General features: G+C 39.6%; 1 protein-coding gene across 1 annotated transcript in view; it reads left to right on the top strand.

Annotated features, from left to right (window-relative positions):
* Positions 1 to 2,156: 2,156 nt before the first annotated feature.
* The window catches only part of ap1m3 (adaptor related protein complex 1 subunit mu 3), a 44,959-nt gene continuing 29,929 nt past the window's right edge, over positions 2,157 to 17,186 (top strand). The window contains exons 1-4 of the mRNA XM_084723711.1: positions 2,157 to 2,406; positions 14,091 to 14,247; positions 14,885 to 14,952; positions 16,077 to 16,207. Coding sequence (XP_084579837.1) covers positions 2,365 to 2,406; positions 14,091 to 14,247; positions 14,885 to 14,952; positions 16,077 to 16,207 — 398 coding nt within the window. The 5' untranslated portion in view covers positions 2,157 to 2,364. The remainder of the gene's footprint in view (positions 2,407 to 14,090; positions 14,248 to 14,884; positions 14,953 to 16,076; positions 16,208 to 17,186) is intronic.

The following is a 17,186-nucleotide window of genomic DNA, read 5'->3' as shown; positions in this document are numbered from 1 at the left end:
GCATTTTCTGAGCTCCAACCGAGTTCACTTTCTGCATTACGGATATTCTTGGGGGTCATGATTTGAAAAAGTCTGAGTACCACTGATTTGGACATTTTAAACAGAAACTTTTCACTTTGCACCGTCATGTTTCGCAAATCACACATAAGCACAGGTGCAGATGCAGCATGCATGAGTGAACAATGTGACTGAGGATCAATTCGGCCTTTGTAGGGAGCTCTGAGGACTCTGAGGAGCATCTGATTAAGATAAAGTCTCTGTGCCGCTCTGCAGAGTGGTGACCATATTTCATTTCATTTATCAGAGAGCTTTCAGACAGATCGATAGCTTGACAAGAGAAACCAGCCTCAAAGAAAATGATCATTTCAGTTGTGCTCTTACGGTCTCACTGTACGTTGTGATTTTTGCTTTTTCCAAAAGCTGAGCACAAGATGCCTTTAAGAGATTGTTAAATGTTCTCAGAAAAGGTAGCCAAGTCTGCTGCTACATATAAAATGTAGGCCGGCTCAATTATAGTAAAAGCATTAGCCTACTTGTAATTAGTTACTTAGGCTACCACTTGACTGCTATTTTTAGGGTTAACAGTAGACTGGAGCTGTGCATGGAGTCACTGTTCTCCTACTGCAAAACTGCAAACAGTGTGACCTCAAATTAAGATCCAGATCAGAATCAGTGTCACCTGAACTGCCTGCACGGGTCAAACCTATTTTTTTTTAAATCCAAACAATGGACGTACTTTAACTTGTGAGGACTGGGCCACAGTTTCTGGTCGTGGTGCTCACAGACAGGACTCGTCGTCACACACCGTCTCACCTTCCTGTTTAAAGTTTACAGCAGTGGGTTCAGCAGCAGTAATGAAGCCTGACACTGTGTCTGGACGAGGAGCCTGGAGCCTCACACAGCGTCCGGCTGACGAGAGCGGTCTGACAGGTCCGCGTGCGGCTGTCAGGCGAGATCCTAACCCGGAAACACCGCGCGTCAAGTTCACACGGACGAGGCGGAGCCAAACCGGAACAACAGCGATTACGCCTTCAAAATAAAAGTGCATGCGTGTAATACAAATTAAAACAAACGCACCCCACCGCGCCTAATTTAAATGAAGATTATTTGATTGATGTGCCTCATCACCTCAGTATAAAACACTAAAGGGATTACACTGTACAACTGGATTTCTTAATTAATTAGTACATGCATGTACTCATCAGTGCTGAGAGATTTAGAGAAAAAATTACAGAAAAAACACATACATTTCAAATGTGATATATCTGTTTTCACATGTTAAACATGTTCTTTACAGATGGGAAACATGTGGTTTGGAACATTTTCATGGTGTGATATGTATAATCCCATATGAAACATATCTGGTACCATCTGTACGGGTCCCTCTATGTAATTATTATTATTATTATTATTATTATTATTATTATTATTATTATTATTATTATTATTATTATTATTGTTGTTGTTGTTGTTTTTGTTTTTGTTGTTGTTGTTGTTGTTGACAAATTAATAACAATGTTTTACATCTGTTTATTATTATTGTTATTATTATTTTAACTGAATTATTAATTATTATGTTATATTCTGTTTAGACAGTTTAATCTGAAATAATGTATTATATTTCACAAAATCATTGTGTGTTTTGGTTTTATATTTTATTGTGAAATTGTACCTGTTATTCAAAATTAAGTTTAATTAAGTTTTTTGATTAAGCAAAAGCAGTTATCATGGTGAAAAATAATCTATTAAAAATAAAACTTATTTAAAAGCACGGAATTATTTGTACTGAAATGTGCTTGGATGGAGGTCCACTTTTAATGCATTAATATCAGCAGTTCTTGAATGTTGGTGGAGTTGGAGATTATTTTAACTGTTTTATAACAATGAAACATTTTCAAATGCCTATATATTATATATTGTTTGTAAGTATATGTATAATCATGTCTATAATATCTGTTTCTCATATGAAAAGTAACTGTAGCTGTGGAATAAAGGCTATCAGGCTGGTAAAAAAAAATCATAAAATGGGATTACTCAAGTAAAAATCACGTATCTGAAAAATGACTCAAATACAGTTAGTTTTTTTATGCTTAATCTTTGGTGAATGAAAGGAAAAACTTCCCTCGGCTCACAGCAGGAAGTTGTGTTTGTTTTATTGCGGTTAACTTGATTGTGGGTCCGGAAAAGCAGCGAATTTCAGTTGAATGCAGCAGCGACTGAAGAGAGAGAGGAGGAGAGGAGGAAGGAGGATGATGGGAGCGAACATTATTCCCTTTAAGTGACCCATTTTCTTACAGTAGACCCAGATTTTTTTTTTTTTAAATCTCGGCTGATTCTTGTTCTCGAGGATTTTTCTCCACCAACATGTCGGCGTCGGCGATATTTATCCTCGACCTGAAGGGGAAGGTAAGTTTGTGGCGACTTGTTGTTGAGGAGAGGAAGTTGACATCAGGGAAGCACCTGCTTCAAGAGAGGAGTAGGATCGCTCTTATAAAGTCCAGAAATGTCACAGAATTTAAGGATATTTAATTTTTATTGATGTTTTGAAGCAACTGTGCAAAAAAAAAAACCCAGACTACTTCAGTTTCCTGCAAGACCAGACTTAGTTTACTACTGTGTGTGATATAAGAGAGCAGTCAGGAAGAGAGGCTCAACTGGCCAAACTCGTTTCACAAATGTTCACTGTACACAGAATGAGGGCTTGTTCTTGTGCAGCCATGCAGCCTTCATTGTCAGTGATGTGTCCTATTTCAAAGTTTAAAACTTAACTTCCCTGCAGCTGACGAAGGTTATCCAGATAAATTACACCAATATAACAAGAAATGATGAAAATACAGGCAGAAATTATGTCTGGACATGAGAGCTTGTAGGCAACATTAACCGATTAACTTTTTTATTTAAAGGACCTTACAATACATGCGTATTATACCTAGAAAAAACAATTTGAGAGGATTTATTATTGTTGAAGATAATAACGTCTTCCTAGTCAGTCAGTATAAGTTACAATCAGTCAAAACAGTCATCCTATTTCTTCTCTTTTTGTTCCAGCTTCTAAAAAAAATGTGATAAAAAGTTAAAATATGCTATTTCTCATTTTGCTGGGGACCCTGGACCACCCGGACCATATCTTTAAGACCACTTGATAAAGCAGTCAACTGAATATTAATCAGCAACATTTTTTTTTTTAAATGTAAATGTTCACTGTCATTTTTCTTTTTCAAGCCAAACATTCTCTAGTGCCAGCCTCTCAAATGTGAGGATTTTTATCTCTATATTTTAGAGCTGCAAACTAACTATTTATTTTTTTTTTTTTAAATGATCAACTATTCTGCAGATTATTTTACTGCTTAATCACTAGGTCTATAAAAATGTAAGAACATAGTGGAAAATGGCCCTGTGAACAGCCCAAAACCCAAAGATGTTCACTTACTGAAGCCTCAGAAAAGCAAATATTTACATTTGAGAAGATTGAGATGAGTGATTTTTTTTTTGTTTTTTGCATTTTTTGCTTAAAAATGATGAATTAACTATCAGAATACTTGCTGATTAATTTTCTGCAAGTTGCTTCAGTTTTAAATGTGCAGTAAGAGACCCTGAAGAAAGATGGTTCACTGTTGAGTTTCATTCCCAACTTGTCAACTTGTCAGATTCTCTAAAGCCTGAAAACAGAACCAAGAGGAGGAGCAGAAGTCTAGTTTTCTCCCAAACCACTTCTATGCTTATATACCATTATATGCCACAAGGTTATTATGGAATTTTTGCCAAATGATGCTAAAAATAAACTGCCTACTGCAGCTTTAATAGCATAGTAAACTGAATATCTTTGGGGTTTTGATTACTGGTCAAACAAAACATGACATTCATAATTAGTTATATAATTAAAATAATTCACAGTTGCTGCCCTAATAGCAACTGAAATTTTAAAAAAACATGCATTTACATTTTATGGTATGTATTCCATAGTACGGAATGAATTTTCAGTATTTCTCACTTGCTCTGATTTTACGTCCAAATCTCACAGGGTTAATTTATCTGAGGGCAAGAAAAGGAATTGCTGAAGAAGCCTTACGCTTGACAACACCCATCAGGGAAAAGGATCAGTCCCTCATAGCTCGGATGTCTGATTGTACAGATTAAAGGTTTTCTCTTTTCTGCTTTTCCCTATCTATCTATCTGTCTATCTCTGGCCTGAGGCGAGTCAGAAAGCTCCTCACCTACAGTCCTCCTCCTCCTCCCTCTGTCCTGACCGGACAAAGGCCTCTGTCCTCTATTAGAAAGCAGAAAAATCAGCTGCTGTATTAAAAATCCTCTAAGCTAGAATGCAAAAGAGGGTTAAAATATTGAAAATGGCACCGTGGATAAAAATAATCATGTAGGCATCTTTGTAGACACCAGCCAAAACCAGTCATGTCCAGACAGACTGGTCACTCCATTATACTTATTTCTAGATGCAGCTGAAAACACAGAGCTGCTGCAGAAGCCAGCTTCCACCTCTGCCCTTTGTCCCTCCACCCTGTACGCTGTAGCTCCTGGGCACTCGGCCGCACACTGCTGGCTGCTGGGACCAGCTCTGCAGACTGAAATGTCAGACTATTGAAATCAGCATGGTGTCATTTGTTCCCAGTGCTTCACAGTAGAATTTTTAATAAGAGGACATGTTCAAGCAGACGTTTTGGGTTGTCATGAGCACGTTTCTTCATCACAGCAGTGGATCCAGAGAAGATACAGCTCTTAACTTTTGTATTTTGACTGACAAGACTGACTCATTTATCAGTTCAGTCTCTTCATACTCGGGCTACAAGTATAAACTGATTATTAGGACATTTTTGAGGCTAATATCCACAAATATTGAAAGCTTTGACTGGGGTGGCTGTCATACTTTTATTGTAAATGAGTCATTTGAGAGATGAGGACAGGAGGGAAGACATCAGCCACTGTCTGGTCCATCCTCGCCTCCGAAGTCTCAAAAGTCAACCTGACAGGTTTTCGTGTTTACTTTTCTGCTCGCAGATATTGTTCTGTCTGCTGATGTACACCTGCCTGCCTACTTTATATGCACAGGTTTTACGCAGACCCCAGCCGATACTGGGTTTTTTTGATACCAGTATTAGGAAATTAAAAACACATTCCGATAACGGTAGTCTATATTTGCTAATGTTGTTTATACAGAATTTAATATACAGAATATAAACATGAATTGTATTTTTTAATAATTATAGTAATTTTTTTGCATCATCAGTGGCAAAGATATGTATTAGAGACAAGATATTTTACAGTTTAAAGATTTGTACTTGACGCACAAATAAAGACCAAATCTGTGTCTGTTTTAAACCCAAATTAAGACAGTAGTTCAAATATATGTAAAATGTTGCCTTTAAAGTGTGTGGGGAAAAAAAGTTTTCATATAGGCACAACATATATGGATATAGATCAATAAAGCTGTGATAGACCAATATCAGGCTGATCATACTGGTGGTTGATGAAATGCCAGAGAAGAGCTCCATTTCTCACTCTTTATCAGTCTTTAACCTCTTTTTTGGTGTAGCTGACACAACATGTCTTTCCTCTCTTCAAATGCCCCCCAAAAAACCCCACCATTTTAATAATGATTTGTACGTTGGTTACCATGGTAATGGTAGAAGCTTTGAAGCATTTGGGTCAGACCTAGATTTTCCCATTTTTTTTCCCCAGAGACGGCCAGTTTGGTCCAGACTGAAATATCTCCAAAAAAACAATAGAAGATATGACATAAAATTTGGTGCAGACGTTTGTGGTCCTAAGAGGACAAATCCTCCCGTCTCTGCTGATCTCCTCACTTCTCATGTAGCCTCGTGTTTTGCAGATATTTATGACAAAACATTTGCAGAACTAATGGCTATCAGCCTTACCTGCGCTTTGTGTTTAGTGCTTATTAATTATCAAATTTGAGCATGCAGACTCATTAAACTTTGCTGGTAAACATGGTAAACATACCTGCTAAACTTCAGCATTTTAGCATCATCACTGTGGCCATATTTAGATGGTTAGTTCAGAGAGGCGTTGAATGAGGTATCCAAATCCGAACTGCCCCTTTAAAACACAGAAGATACTCAATATTACAAACAAACTGATTGGTCAAGGCAGCGCTAGACAAGCAAGCTTAGCAAGCTTATATGAAGGCTGTTTCCAGGCAGAAAAGGCTGTCCGACAGGAAGGTAAAGTGGTGAAAATATTCTAAATATACTGCGCACTTCTGCTGCTTCTACTGTAGATGACACACCGACTGAGGACAATTACCTCATACAACCCTACTTCAAAAAACACGACCTGTCCCTTTAACATGCTGACGTTGGGTTTTAGCTCGATACACTGCTGTGCCTCTGTGCAGCCTCACAGAGCTGCTGTTTGGAAAAAGAAGCACTGTGAGCGTGCACAATGTTAAATGGCTGCAATTGAGAGACCATCAGTGGCGTCTTTTTGTGTTCTTGCATCTCTTCAATGTGTCTTTATTTTCATCTATAAGTCAGCTACTGTGAACTCCCAGCAGCACTGACTCTAACATATCATCATTATTCTGCAATATTTTTCTCAGAGTGATGATGAGCATTTACTTTTGCGATCCTTTTCCAAACGGGTGATGAGTAATACAATCTGACGAGAGCTTTGTGGAAGCTTTTTCTGTTCCTGTTTGCCTTCCAGTGATGATACAGTCTGCTGGGGTTTTTTTCTGGTTGCTGTTTGACTGTAGAGGTCAGTGAGTGGTTCCTATTGATTTCACACACTGTAAACAGTCACTGATTGCCTTTTGTGTCCCACTAACAAACTTCCCCTAAATCCCCGGGATGAATATGCCTTGGTGAAGGATAAGGTCACCAGTGGGTTTAAGAGGAAAGATCTTGTTTCTGTTTCTGTGAAATTTGAGCAGAACAACAAAAACAGTGATTCTTCAAGACTTCCAGTAAAGACGGATCACCACAGTAAGAAGTACTGTGCTAGAAAATACCATTTTGAATATGGCTTCTTAAGTCCTACACTCTTAGAAATAAGGGTTCCACAAGGGCTCCTCCTGAAGGAGTGAGGTTCTACCCAGGACCATTTGTTTGTCAAGAGTTCTTTGCAAGACCAAGGGTTCCATTAAGAATCTATTTTCATCCGAAGAACCCTTTTTGGAAAAAAAAAAAAAAAAAAGACTTCTTCAAGGATTGTTTGTTAAAAGTTCCTGGTACCATAATGTTAGATGGTTCTCAGTAGAATGCCCCATGTGAGTTCTAGATAAAACTGTTGGAATATTAAAAGGTTCTTTGTAGAACCCCTGAGTGGGTTCTTGATAAAACCTTTGGAAAGTAAAAAAGTCCTTGGTAGAACCTCCTGCGTGTGTTCTGGATAAAACCCTTGGAATATAAAAGGGTTCTCAGTAGAGCCCCCCTGGTGAGAACTAAATAATACCTTTGGAATATGAAAGGGTTGTGGGTAGAACTCCCTGAGTAGGTTCTAGATAAAACCCTTGGAATATAAAAGGGTTCTTGAAACAACTCCCCTGGTGAGTTCTAGATAATACATGTGGACCGTAAAAGGGTTCTTGGTAGAATTCCCTGAGTAGGTTCTGGATAAAACCTTTCAAATATAAAAGGGTTGTTGATAGAACTCCCTGAGTAGGTCCTATATAAAACCCTTGGAATATAAAGGGGTTCTTGAAAGAACTCCCCTGGTAGGTTCTAGATAATATCTTTGTACCGTAAAGGGGTTCTTGGTAGAACTTGGAATATTAAAAAAAAGTTTTCAGCAGAACCTTTCTGGTTAGGTTCTTGTTACCTCCAAGAGGGTGGAAAGCCTCTGGCTAGAACCCGTGGAGAGGGTTCTGGGTGGAACCATTACATCATAAAAGGGTTATTTGTTATTTATGAACCTCTCATAGGGAGTTCTGGGTGAAACCTTTCTCGAACGTCTTGTGTTGGGTCCTTGGTAGAACTCTCCAATTGGAACCTTTATTAAAGGTTCTACCAAGAACCACCCTTTGAGCTACTTGTCATATATGATTGAATGTAAAGGATGTGGTTGTAATATAATTTGTAGTAAATGTTTGTAAATGCCGACGCAGTTTATCAGCCTGTACAGAGTCTAAAGTTGGCAGTAACACACTCACAGTAGAATTTAATGAGACCTGGATTATTAAGTAGCTGCGTTCTGCTCTGGGGCATGAAATATGCTAACTGTTTGTGTGAGGTATGAACTGTTTGATGTGTTCTGCCTCTCCTGAATGTACGCTGCTATCTGATGTTTTCCTTTTTAATCTGAGTTTAACTGACATACATACGAATACCGACAAATATCCTAAAGGTGAGACATAACCTGTTCTAAATGGTTCTCGTGATTGTAGTTGGGATAATTGTCGCAGCTTCCAGCCTCATACGGCACGAACCGCTTACGTTTCACCGAGCTTTTATCTTTTATCAAATCCAGTTTTCACCTGTGGAGTTAGCCGACAGAAATGGTGAAGCTGGAGTTAAAATCATCAACAGTGAGGAGCAGGGAGATTTCACACCTGTAAGGTTGTTGTGAAACCACCTTAAAACTAACCAAATGAAATCCAGACAACGTAATGTTGCTTTTGACTCTCAGGTGTGAAAAGGTCATTAGAAACAGCAGAATGTCTGATGGAGCCGTCGGTAAGAAACCTGTCATTGTAAATGTGTTTGATTTAATCTCAGGGAGTTACTGAAACAGTGATAATGATACTTGATGTCTGGTCTTAATCAGAAAGTAGTCTTGCTCTTTACAACTAATTTTTTCCAACTCAGAAGTTTCAAGTCATCACTGATCTTTGTAACTGATATGTCTGTGAAACCAACACGCAGTCTTGGTGTTTCACTTTCGCTCTGCAATTTTTTTTAGGCCCTTGTTTAGTGTAGAGATGTTTCGATACCACTTTTTCTTTCCTGACACTAATTCTGATACCTGAACTTTGCATTATCTGCCGATACTGAGTACACGATACAAGACAAGTGTTTTAAAAAATTGTGAATTATTATTATTTATCATTTAACATTTGTCAGGGGTGTAAGTGACTAATACTACTACAAATACTCAAATCACTGTAATTAAGTAGTGTTTTTGGGGGGTACTTGTATTTTTGTGAGTAGATTTTCAAGTCTGTAGTTTTACTCATACTTAAGTATTCATTGCAAGATGTGATCTACTTAGTTACTATTAAAATCATAGTTGAGTACTGAGTACAGTTTGAATTAATGTCCAAAACTTTCAATCAGATGATCTGATCACAAACGGGCCAATGAAAGCAACGACACATAAATGAAAAACAAAACAAAATGCTGCGACAACACACATTTGGAGTGAGGATGTTAATGATTAATCATAAATCAATGAATTGCTGTTGAGAATTTACAAATTAAAAATGTATTCATGGATATTTAATCAACAGACACGGAAGTAATTACATTGTTTTTTTCTGGCGGAGCCATTTGTAAACATCCTTAGAAAAAAAAATGACCAAAAAAAGAACTGCAAATGGGGAAACATGTTTAGTATCTTACAAATTATTAATGATTAATTGATTATTAGTGTTTTCAACTGTTGAATAAGGAAAATGCAGCTCTAGTTTTGAGAGGTGACTGACATCAATGATTAAAAGTAACTAATACTCTGAGTAGTTTTAGTGCTGAATACTTTGTACTTTTACTTGGGTATATTTCTAACACCAGACCTTTTACTTGTAATTGAGTAATATTTTAGCAACGTAACAGTACTTGTACTTGAGTACAGATTTTCAGTACTCTCTCCACCACTGACATCATGAAGGTGTGATCTTGCTCAGGTTAAACTTAACTAAAACACAGAAAGACTGAATGCCACAGAACATGACTTTGCCATCCTGGGAGGAAAAAGAAGGCATATAGCAGCGTTAATAAATGATGTGGTATCAGTGCATCGACCTGTGTACTCGCTGATACCGATACCAGAATTTTAGGAAGTATTTGAGGCTTTTTCCAGTAGTGGCATCGATACTGAAACAACCCTGAAGTGTGTGTTGTGGATGACTGCTTTGTTGTTAAGCATTTTTAATTTATAAAGGGTGCATTTTATAAACGGATGCAAATAGCAATTATTGATCAATCATTTAGTGGAATCACAGTTTCTCAAAACCACAAGATAATTTGTCAAATTGCTTGTTTTTTCAGGCCAACAACAGTTCAAAACCCAAAGATATTCAGTTGAAATGATATAAACTTGAAGCTTGAAGTTATCTTTTTCCTTGATGAATAAATGGCTAGTCAAACAAGTATCTAGGGATACCACTTTTTTTTTCAGACCAAGTACAAGTACTTACATTTAGGTTCTTGCCGATACCGATTACTACTTAATGATGCCATTACAGTTCTTACAATGACTGGAATTTAACTGTAATTTGTAACAAATTGTTGTTGCCGTTTCTCATTGAATTCTGCATCCTGCTGATTCTTTACATGTTTTATCAAATTGCTTGTGCTGAAGGAGCTACATCGGGTGTGATGAGGTCAGAGTAGTTTTAAGAGGACGAGTATGAGGACAGTATCTCAGTGATACCTGATGCAGGTATCTGTGCATGCCCAGAGGTATTGAAATTGCTGATTAAGTTTCAGTGGACTGACTCAGCGATTCATTGTTTTGAAAAAAAAAAGAACTTTTTACTTGCTAACAAGGTGCACATTGTGGTGCAGTTGTGAGCACTGTCATGTCGCAGCGAGAAGGTTCAGAGGTGAAACCCCACAGGCTGGAGCTGGATGAGGCGTTTCCGTGGCCGGACGTGTTCTCCACGTGACTGCATGGGTTCCCTCCAGGTGCCCCGGCCTCCTCCCACAGTCCAAAGACACACAGAATGGGTTAATTGGAAAACTGCTCAGATGTGAGTGTGAACAATTGTTGCTGTGTCAGCCTGGCGATGAACTGAGCGCCCCACCTCGCTCAGTCAATCAGTACTGGTTGTGTGTATGTATTCTGCATGAAACCTGCTGATCTCGTCCTGTTCGTGCCCTGAAGACAGACGTCTGACGGAATAACCAGCGACAACAATGGCAAGCCTGAATTAGCAGTTTTGAATATTTTTGCCTCTTTGATTTTCTATCAAAGTTTACCTCCAGAACTACAAAGTGAATCCTCTGTATGCTTTTCCGGGGGCCCTCAGTACTGCAACAAAGAACTGTCTATACCTCATTCTCTCTCTGCGGTGACCTCTGAACTCTTCGCTCTGTGGTTTCAGTCTCCTCTCACAGAAGCAGAGCGGTGGCCTCTTCATATCCTTTTTTCTCCCCTAGATTACTTTACTTTCCTGGCATTTCCTTTTTTTTTTATTTCTTATTTCCTCTGGCCTTTGTTGTATCTGCCCCTGTGTGACCCCCATGCAGCAACCTCCTCTATTAAAAAAGGGGGGAAGCTTTGTGCATGAGTGTGTGTCATCTAGATCCCTCAAGCGATGAAGCTTTGATCTCTTTCTTCACTTCACTCTGTGTGTCTAGACTCAAGCAAGACTGCTGACTCATCTTGTTGTGAATGTGTAGATTTCTCAGGGCTAAATCAAATTATGCTTGTCAACATTGTAGGTTGATTAGAAATGTTGTGAACGTCAGTCTTAAACACAATCTGCAACTAGACTAACTGATATAAATATGTACATTTTGGTGTTGACTTAACACAACACAAGTGCGGTGTTTTGCAGTGTAACTTGAGTTTCTGGGTCATCTTTTTGTTGTGTGGACACGTGTCGTTCTTTTTCTTTTGTGTTATATTTTCATTGCGTCCTCAGTGGAGTTTGTTTGCAGAAAGTGGTTCAACTGTCCATCCATCCATCCATTATCTTCCGCTTATCCGGGGCCGGGTCGCGGGGGCAGCAGTCTGAGCAGGGACACCCAGACTTCCCTCTCCCTGGACACTTCTTCCAGGTGTTCCGGAGGGACCCCAAGGCGTTCCCAGGCCAGCCGAGCGACGTAGTCACTCCAGCGTGTCCTGGGTCTTCCCCGGGGCCTCCTCCCAGTGGGGCATGCCCGGAACACCTCCCTAGGCAGGCGCCCAGGAGGCATCCGACTTCCGGTTCAACTGTGTGTTTAGTAAATGTGTGTTTAGTAAATGTCAGAGTGTCAGTCTCTTACATTCAAAGAAAGAGGGTGTCTTTCATAGACTCCGCATTTGCATTGACATTCAGCCAGTCATTCGAGGAGAAACCCACTAAAGAACAGGCAGAAATATCAAGTTCTCTAGTGACACTTGAGACAAAAGAACAGAACGTGTGCAGTCATAAGAGGCTCTGTTTTTAGTACTGGGAAAGGCTGCATTGATAGACATGTCTACAAGTGTTTTACTAGGTTGGTAGCTTTATTTATAAGCCCACGGCCATCTTTTATTACAGCACAAACAGGTCCTTGCTCTTTTTGGAGGGTTGTGGAAAGCCGTCCAACTCTGAAGGAAGGGATATCTGTCTGTATGTGTGTCCTTTGTATATCCCTAAAACCATAATCTGATTGATGCCACATTTGTTGGGTGTATTGCTGAGGACCCAAGCGAAGACTTGGCCAGATGGTGGCGCTATAACAAAAAATACCCTGTAACTTTTGAACCATAAGTCTCAGAAACAAAATTGGTCTTGATCGCTGGGTCCGTACGAATCCATCCATTCGCCATTTGGTCTTGATCAATTTTTTTTCGCCACTCCTTCTACAAATGTTGAGCATTCATGACCAAATTTGGCACAGGACATCTCTGGACCAAGCTGGAAAAAAGTTATTGTTTTGGATGTTTGATATTCCATACAGTTTTGGGACAGCTGGCCCTCAAAGTTTGCTCAAATGCTGTGGGCATGTGTAAGGAAAGTGGTTTTACTGAAACAAGGCTAAAGGCTCATGCTCTAGGTTAGATACTCATACAGAGTCGGTATTCTGCATTCATTTCTTTCATATTTGTGCACATTTTTTGAAAGCTTAAGGATATGGAAGAAAGGAAGCAGTACGCCTGGTAGCTGTGGGGGAAGTGTTGCTGTGTAGCCAATCACTCAAGCAAGACATGACCGCCGAACATGAAGAAGAAGTTTTTAAATCCTCAAGTTTTGGAAATGACGTTTTGTTGACCACTGGTGTCTATAACACTGCCTCCGCTTCTGCCTCTTTCTCAAGAGGTACGTTTTTACAACCTCCTCCAGCATCGCCATGTTGTCAGAAACTTTTGACTCTTCTTCTTCTTCTTTGGGGTAGCTTTTGACTTTGAGCGATGCCCTCTAGTGGAAGTATTGCTACATCCATGCTAGCATAAAGGACGCATGGTAGTATTTAGGCAGTGACGGCTACATTGTTTTAAACTTGTGTGTCTTTTTTCTGCCCGACGGACTCCAAAGGACAAGCCAAAAACTCAAGGCACACGCCAATCAGATGCAGAGTTCCTGGAGTCAGTCAATCAGGGCCTTTGATGTGTCACACTTAATAATTCCCACCATCCTGCGCAAACGCCCAAAACCTCTGCTTTGAGAACTTTTTTTAGGGTATAGAATTTGCCTCAGAGTGTGTACAAAGTACTGATATAATAAATTTAAAATGAATTCTTAACTTTTTATGGTTGAATATTGCAATAAGAATGTGTGGTTGTCACAGAATGAACAGCAGACCTGCGCTTATCTCACGGCACACCATTGTCCCTCGGCACCCTGTTTGGGAACCGCTGCCTCAGAGCGCGAGGGCCCAGTGCAACTGTGTGACGTCTAAACCTTTAACCAGTGTTTTGATTAAGTTTCTTCACTCTGTTCGCCTCCGTTTCAAACCTGAGACTCTCTTCAGACTCTCTGCTGAAGTCGGCATAAGATCCTTTTTCATGTTGAGAAGGTGGCCATTCATCATTTATCATCAGATATTCAAGCTGGAAACACAGTTTGCCCATTTTCTTTTGAGATGACCCTGGAAAATGGAGTCATTCCCATCCCTGAGGTTAGGGTTTGTAGTCAGCCGGTGCTTCTTGAAGCATCTGACTGCTCAGCTTTGGCATCTTGGCCAAAACCCATGAATATTTAATGACCGGGTTGTGCACCTCTATAATAATGTCTCCTGCCTCTATATTTTTGTTCTTCACATTGAATCCAGGTGCTAATCTGCCGTAACTACATGGGGAACATGGACATGAATGAGATCGACCACTTCATGCCCATCCTGTTGAAGAGAGAAGAGGACGCTGAGATGACACCTATGGTCAGCCATGGCTCCTCGCACTTCCTGTGGATCAAACACAGCAACCTTTACTGTATCCATTTTGAGTTCAGGTCTTAATGTGATTCTCTGTGTCTTTTGAAAAAGAACCTATGTCAATTCACCAATTTACTACAGTACAGTTTTTTAAAGCATAGTATAGATTTATAGCATATAATATAGATCTGAACGGACTTGTTCATTAGCTGTAGGAAGTTCTGTGCTCCAGGTCTCTGCAGCAGGCACATCCTCTGCTTCTGTTTCATCGCACCATGTTTCACAGCCAGCTGAAAAATTGAACACAGATTCACTGTGATGTGTTATGCACTGTACTGTATATCCTCCTTTCCTAATGTGAGATTGGGCAGTCAAACTTCCTTACACATTATTAATTCAGCACGATATTGCAGTTGTGAGTAAGTGCTATTCCCAGCGCTCTGCATTAGACAACTGAGCTGTTTTACCTCCCTGTGGCCATGTTCTCAATTGCTTGTGAGTGTGATGCATCCTGCTAACTTTGTATGTCATTGCATTCATCTCACAACCACTCACAGTAGCTAAAAATGTTCACTACATGTTTCTAGCTTGTCCATTTCTGGTTCACAACAATTTGCAGGGTTTTTTTTTTAACACAGATACTGTGTCTGTCACTTGTAGATGCACAGTTATTTCTTAACAGTCTTTTTCTGTAGTGGTGGCGATGACGAAGAAGAATGCCAACGCTGCTCTGGTGTACTCCTTTCTTTATAAAATTGTCCAGGTATGTCTGTGTATATGTTCCAGATTTGTTGTAGACGAATCAGAAAGTAGTATTTTCACTGATCATAGTATGATTTTTCTGTGATTGAGACCGGCCAACCAGATTACGTGAGGTGCAACTGTAAGTCTTAGACTGTTTTCACTGCATGGTATGACTCAGCTCGACTCGACTAAGCACTTTTGGTACCAGGTGCCTTTCTTGATTTTTAATTTTTGCTTGATTTTTAAACCGCAAACCATTTTTGGCAGCCATTTTTATGCCTCTGCACCTGCAACAACCGTCTGTCCATCGGTGTGTCTGTCTGTCCCATTCTTGTGAACATGATATCTCAAGAACGCTTTGAGGAAATTTCTTAAAACTTGGTACAACTGAAGACTTTGACTCAAAGATAAACTGATTAGGTCAAAGGTCAAAGGTCACTGTGACCTCACAAAGCATGTTTTTGGCAATAACTCAAGAATCTAATTACGAGAACATTTCACTGAACTGTCTGTTAGGATAAACCGATGAAGTGATAACACTGCATACCTGAAAGGTCAAAGGTCAACCCCATTGTGACATAATGTTCAGCTCTTTATCAGTCCTTTATCAGTGTACTAATCTGTAAAAATACTGTCTGGAAATTATCCAGTGGAATATATTTGATGTAAACGGCAACTTTACTGCTTGACAGAGGCATAAAACCTTGAAGCAGTAATTCTACTCAAAAATCTGGGTTGAGTGAATAAAAATAATCGTGGTCACAATTTGCAGTCGGCATGCAGGATGTCTATGTTTAGCAAGCCACAATTTTAGTGACTGTTCTCTCTGAACAGTCAGTGAACTGGAGTGTTTTCACTCTGCCTTTTACTATTGACTCGGCTTGTTAAAACCTCGACCAAGACGATGCTAAAAAAAACGCCATCATCCACAACTTCCACAAATGAAGTTGAAAGGTTGAGAAGAGTCAAGTTGAGCCGTGTCATGCAGTGGAAACGCAGCATTTTGCTTTTTGAATACAGCCGGTAGATGGCATTAATTTACACTTAAAGCAAAAATCGTGACAACAGCCAAAAGATTTCCAAATAATATATCAGCTGTAGTATAACATGTGTCAAACTGTGTTTCCTTGGTTGTGCCTGTAGGTATTTAAGGAGTACTTTAAGGAGCTTGAAGAGGAGAGTATTCGTGACAACTTTGTGACAGTGTACGAGCTGATGGACGAAGTGATGGACTTTGGTTTCCCTCAGACAACAGACAGCAAGATCCTACAAGAGTAAGACAACTATTAGGAAAAATATGTATTAATGATTTTGGAGTGAACTGCCCCTTAAAAGTGAAGGTGTTTCTGTAGAATTTATTTTTGTAAAGGTGCCACCATAAGAGAAGTCTAAATTTGTAGACGTAACAAAACCTGGATCAGTTATGTGTGTTGGCGCTGTGTTCTGGCATTTTAAGTAGAGCGTTAATCAGACTGATGAGGTTGAAGTTTCAGACTCTCAAAGGCCATAATTGCTGCACTCCAGTTTGATTTTAATGCAGCCACATTAGCTCAAGTGGTACCTGTATCATCCATCAGGGAACAAAACATGAAAGTTTTTCACTGAGATAAAAGCTTTGTGTTTCATAGTGACCAGCAGATATGGAGTAAGAGCACACAATGAATCTGTTTTGAGTGTCTTTGGCTTTTTTTTTTTGTTGTTGTTTTTCATTCAACAAAGTGCAGCTGGTGACTAAAACCATAAAGACTGGTGGAACTTTGTTCAGGGAGTGAAATGAAGTGAAGCAACCACCATTTCTTGGGCTCCATAAGTGTTTTGCGTCCATAGAATACAGTGGGTTGTTTTGCCTCCTCTAGGCATTTGTTTCCCGGGAAAAGCTCAGCGTTCACTTAACAGTACTGTAGTAACATGCTGCTAATTAAAGGAGCAGTATGTAGCAGTTGAAGCGACTTGTTTGACCCCACTGCTCCTCTCAGGATGTGAGAAAGCTCAGGCAGGCTGCAGGAGAGCAAGACAAGTGCAACAAGAGACGACTGTAAGTTGAACAGTTGTTTCTAACTGCCAGTTCTCTGTCAATGTCAAGCTAAGCCTGTTACCCTGAAAACTTTGGAGCTGGAGTTCAGTGGCTGCCTGTCTCACTGCCTGCCAGACTCCATTAACATATTGCTCAATTTAATCGTTATAAACTTCAACTCCCTCTAAAGGATTATTGATTTCTTATGACTCATTATCACTTGCTTATTCTGTGAGTAT

Source organism: Lutjanus erythropterus, chromosome 7 (assembly GCF_056507025.1).
Source record: "Lutjanus erythropterus isolate fLutEry1 chromosome 7, fLutEry1.hap2, whole genome shotgun sequence".
NCBI lineage: Eukaryota > Metazoa > Chordata > Actinopteri > Lutjaniformes > Lutjanidae > Lutjanus > Lutjanus erythropterus.
Note: the sequence above shows the minus strand (reverse complement) of the source record. Positions and strands in the feature narration are given on the sequence as shown.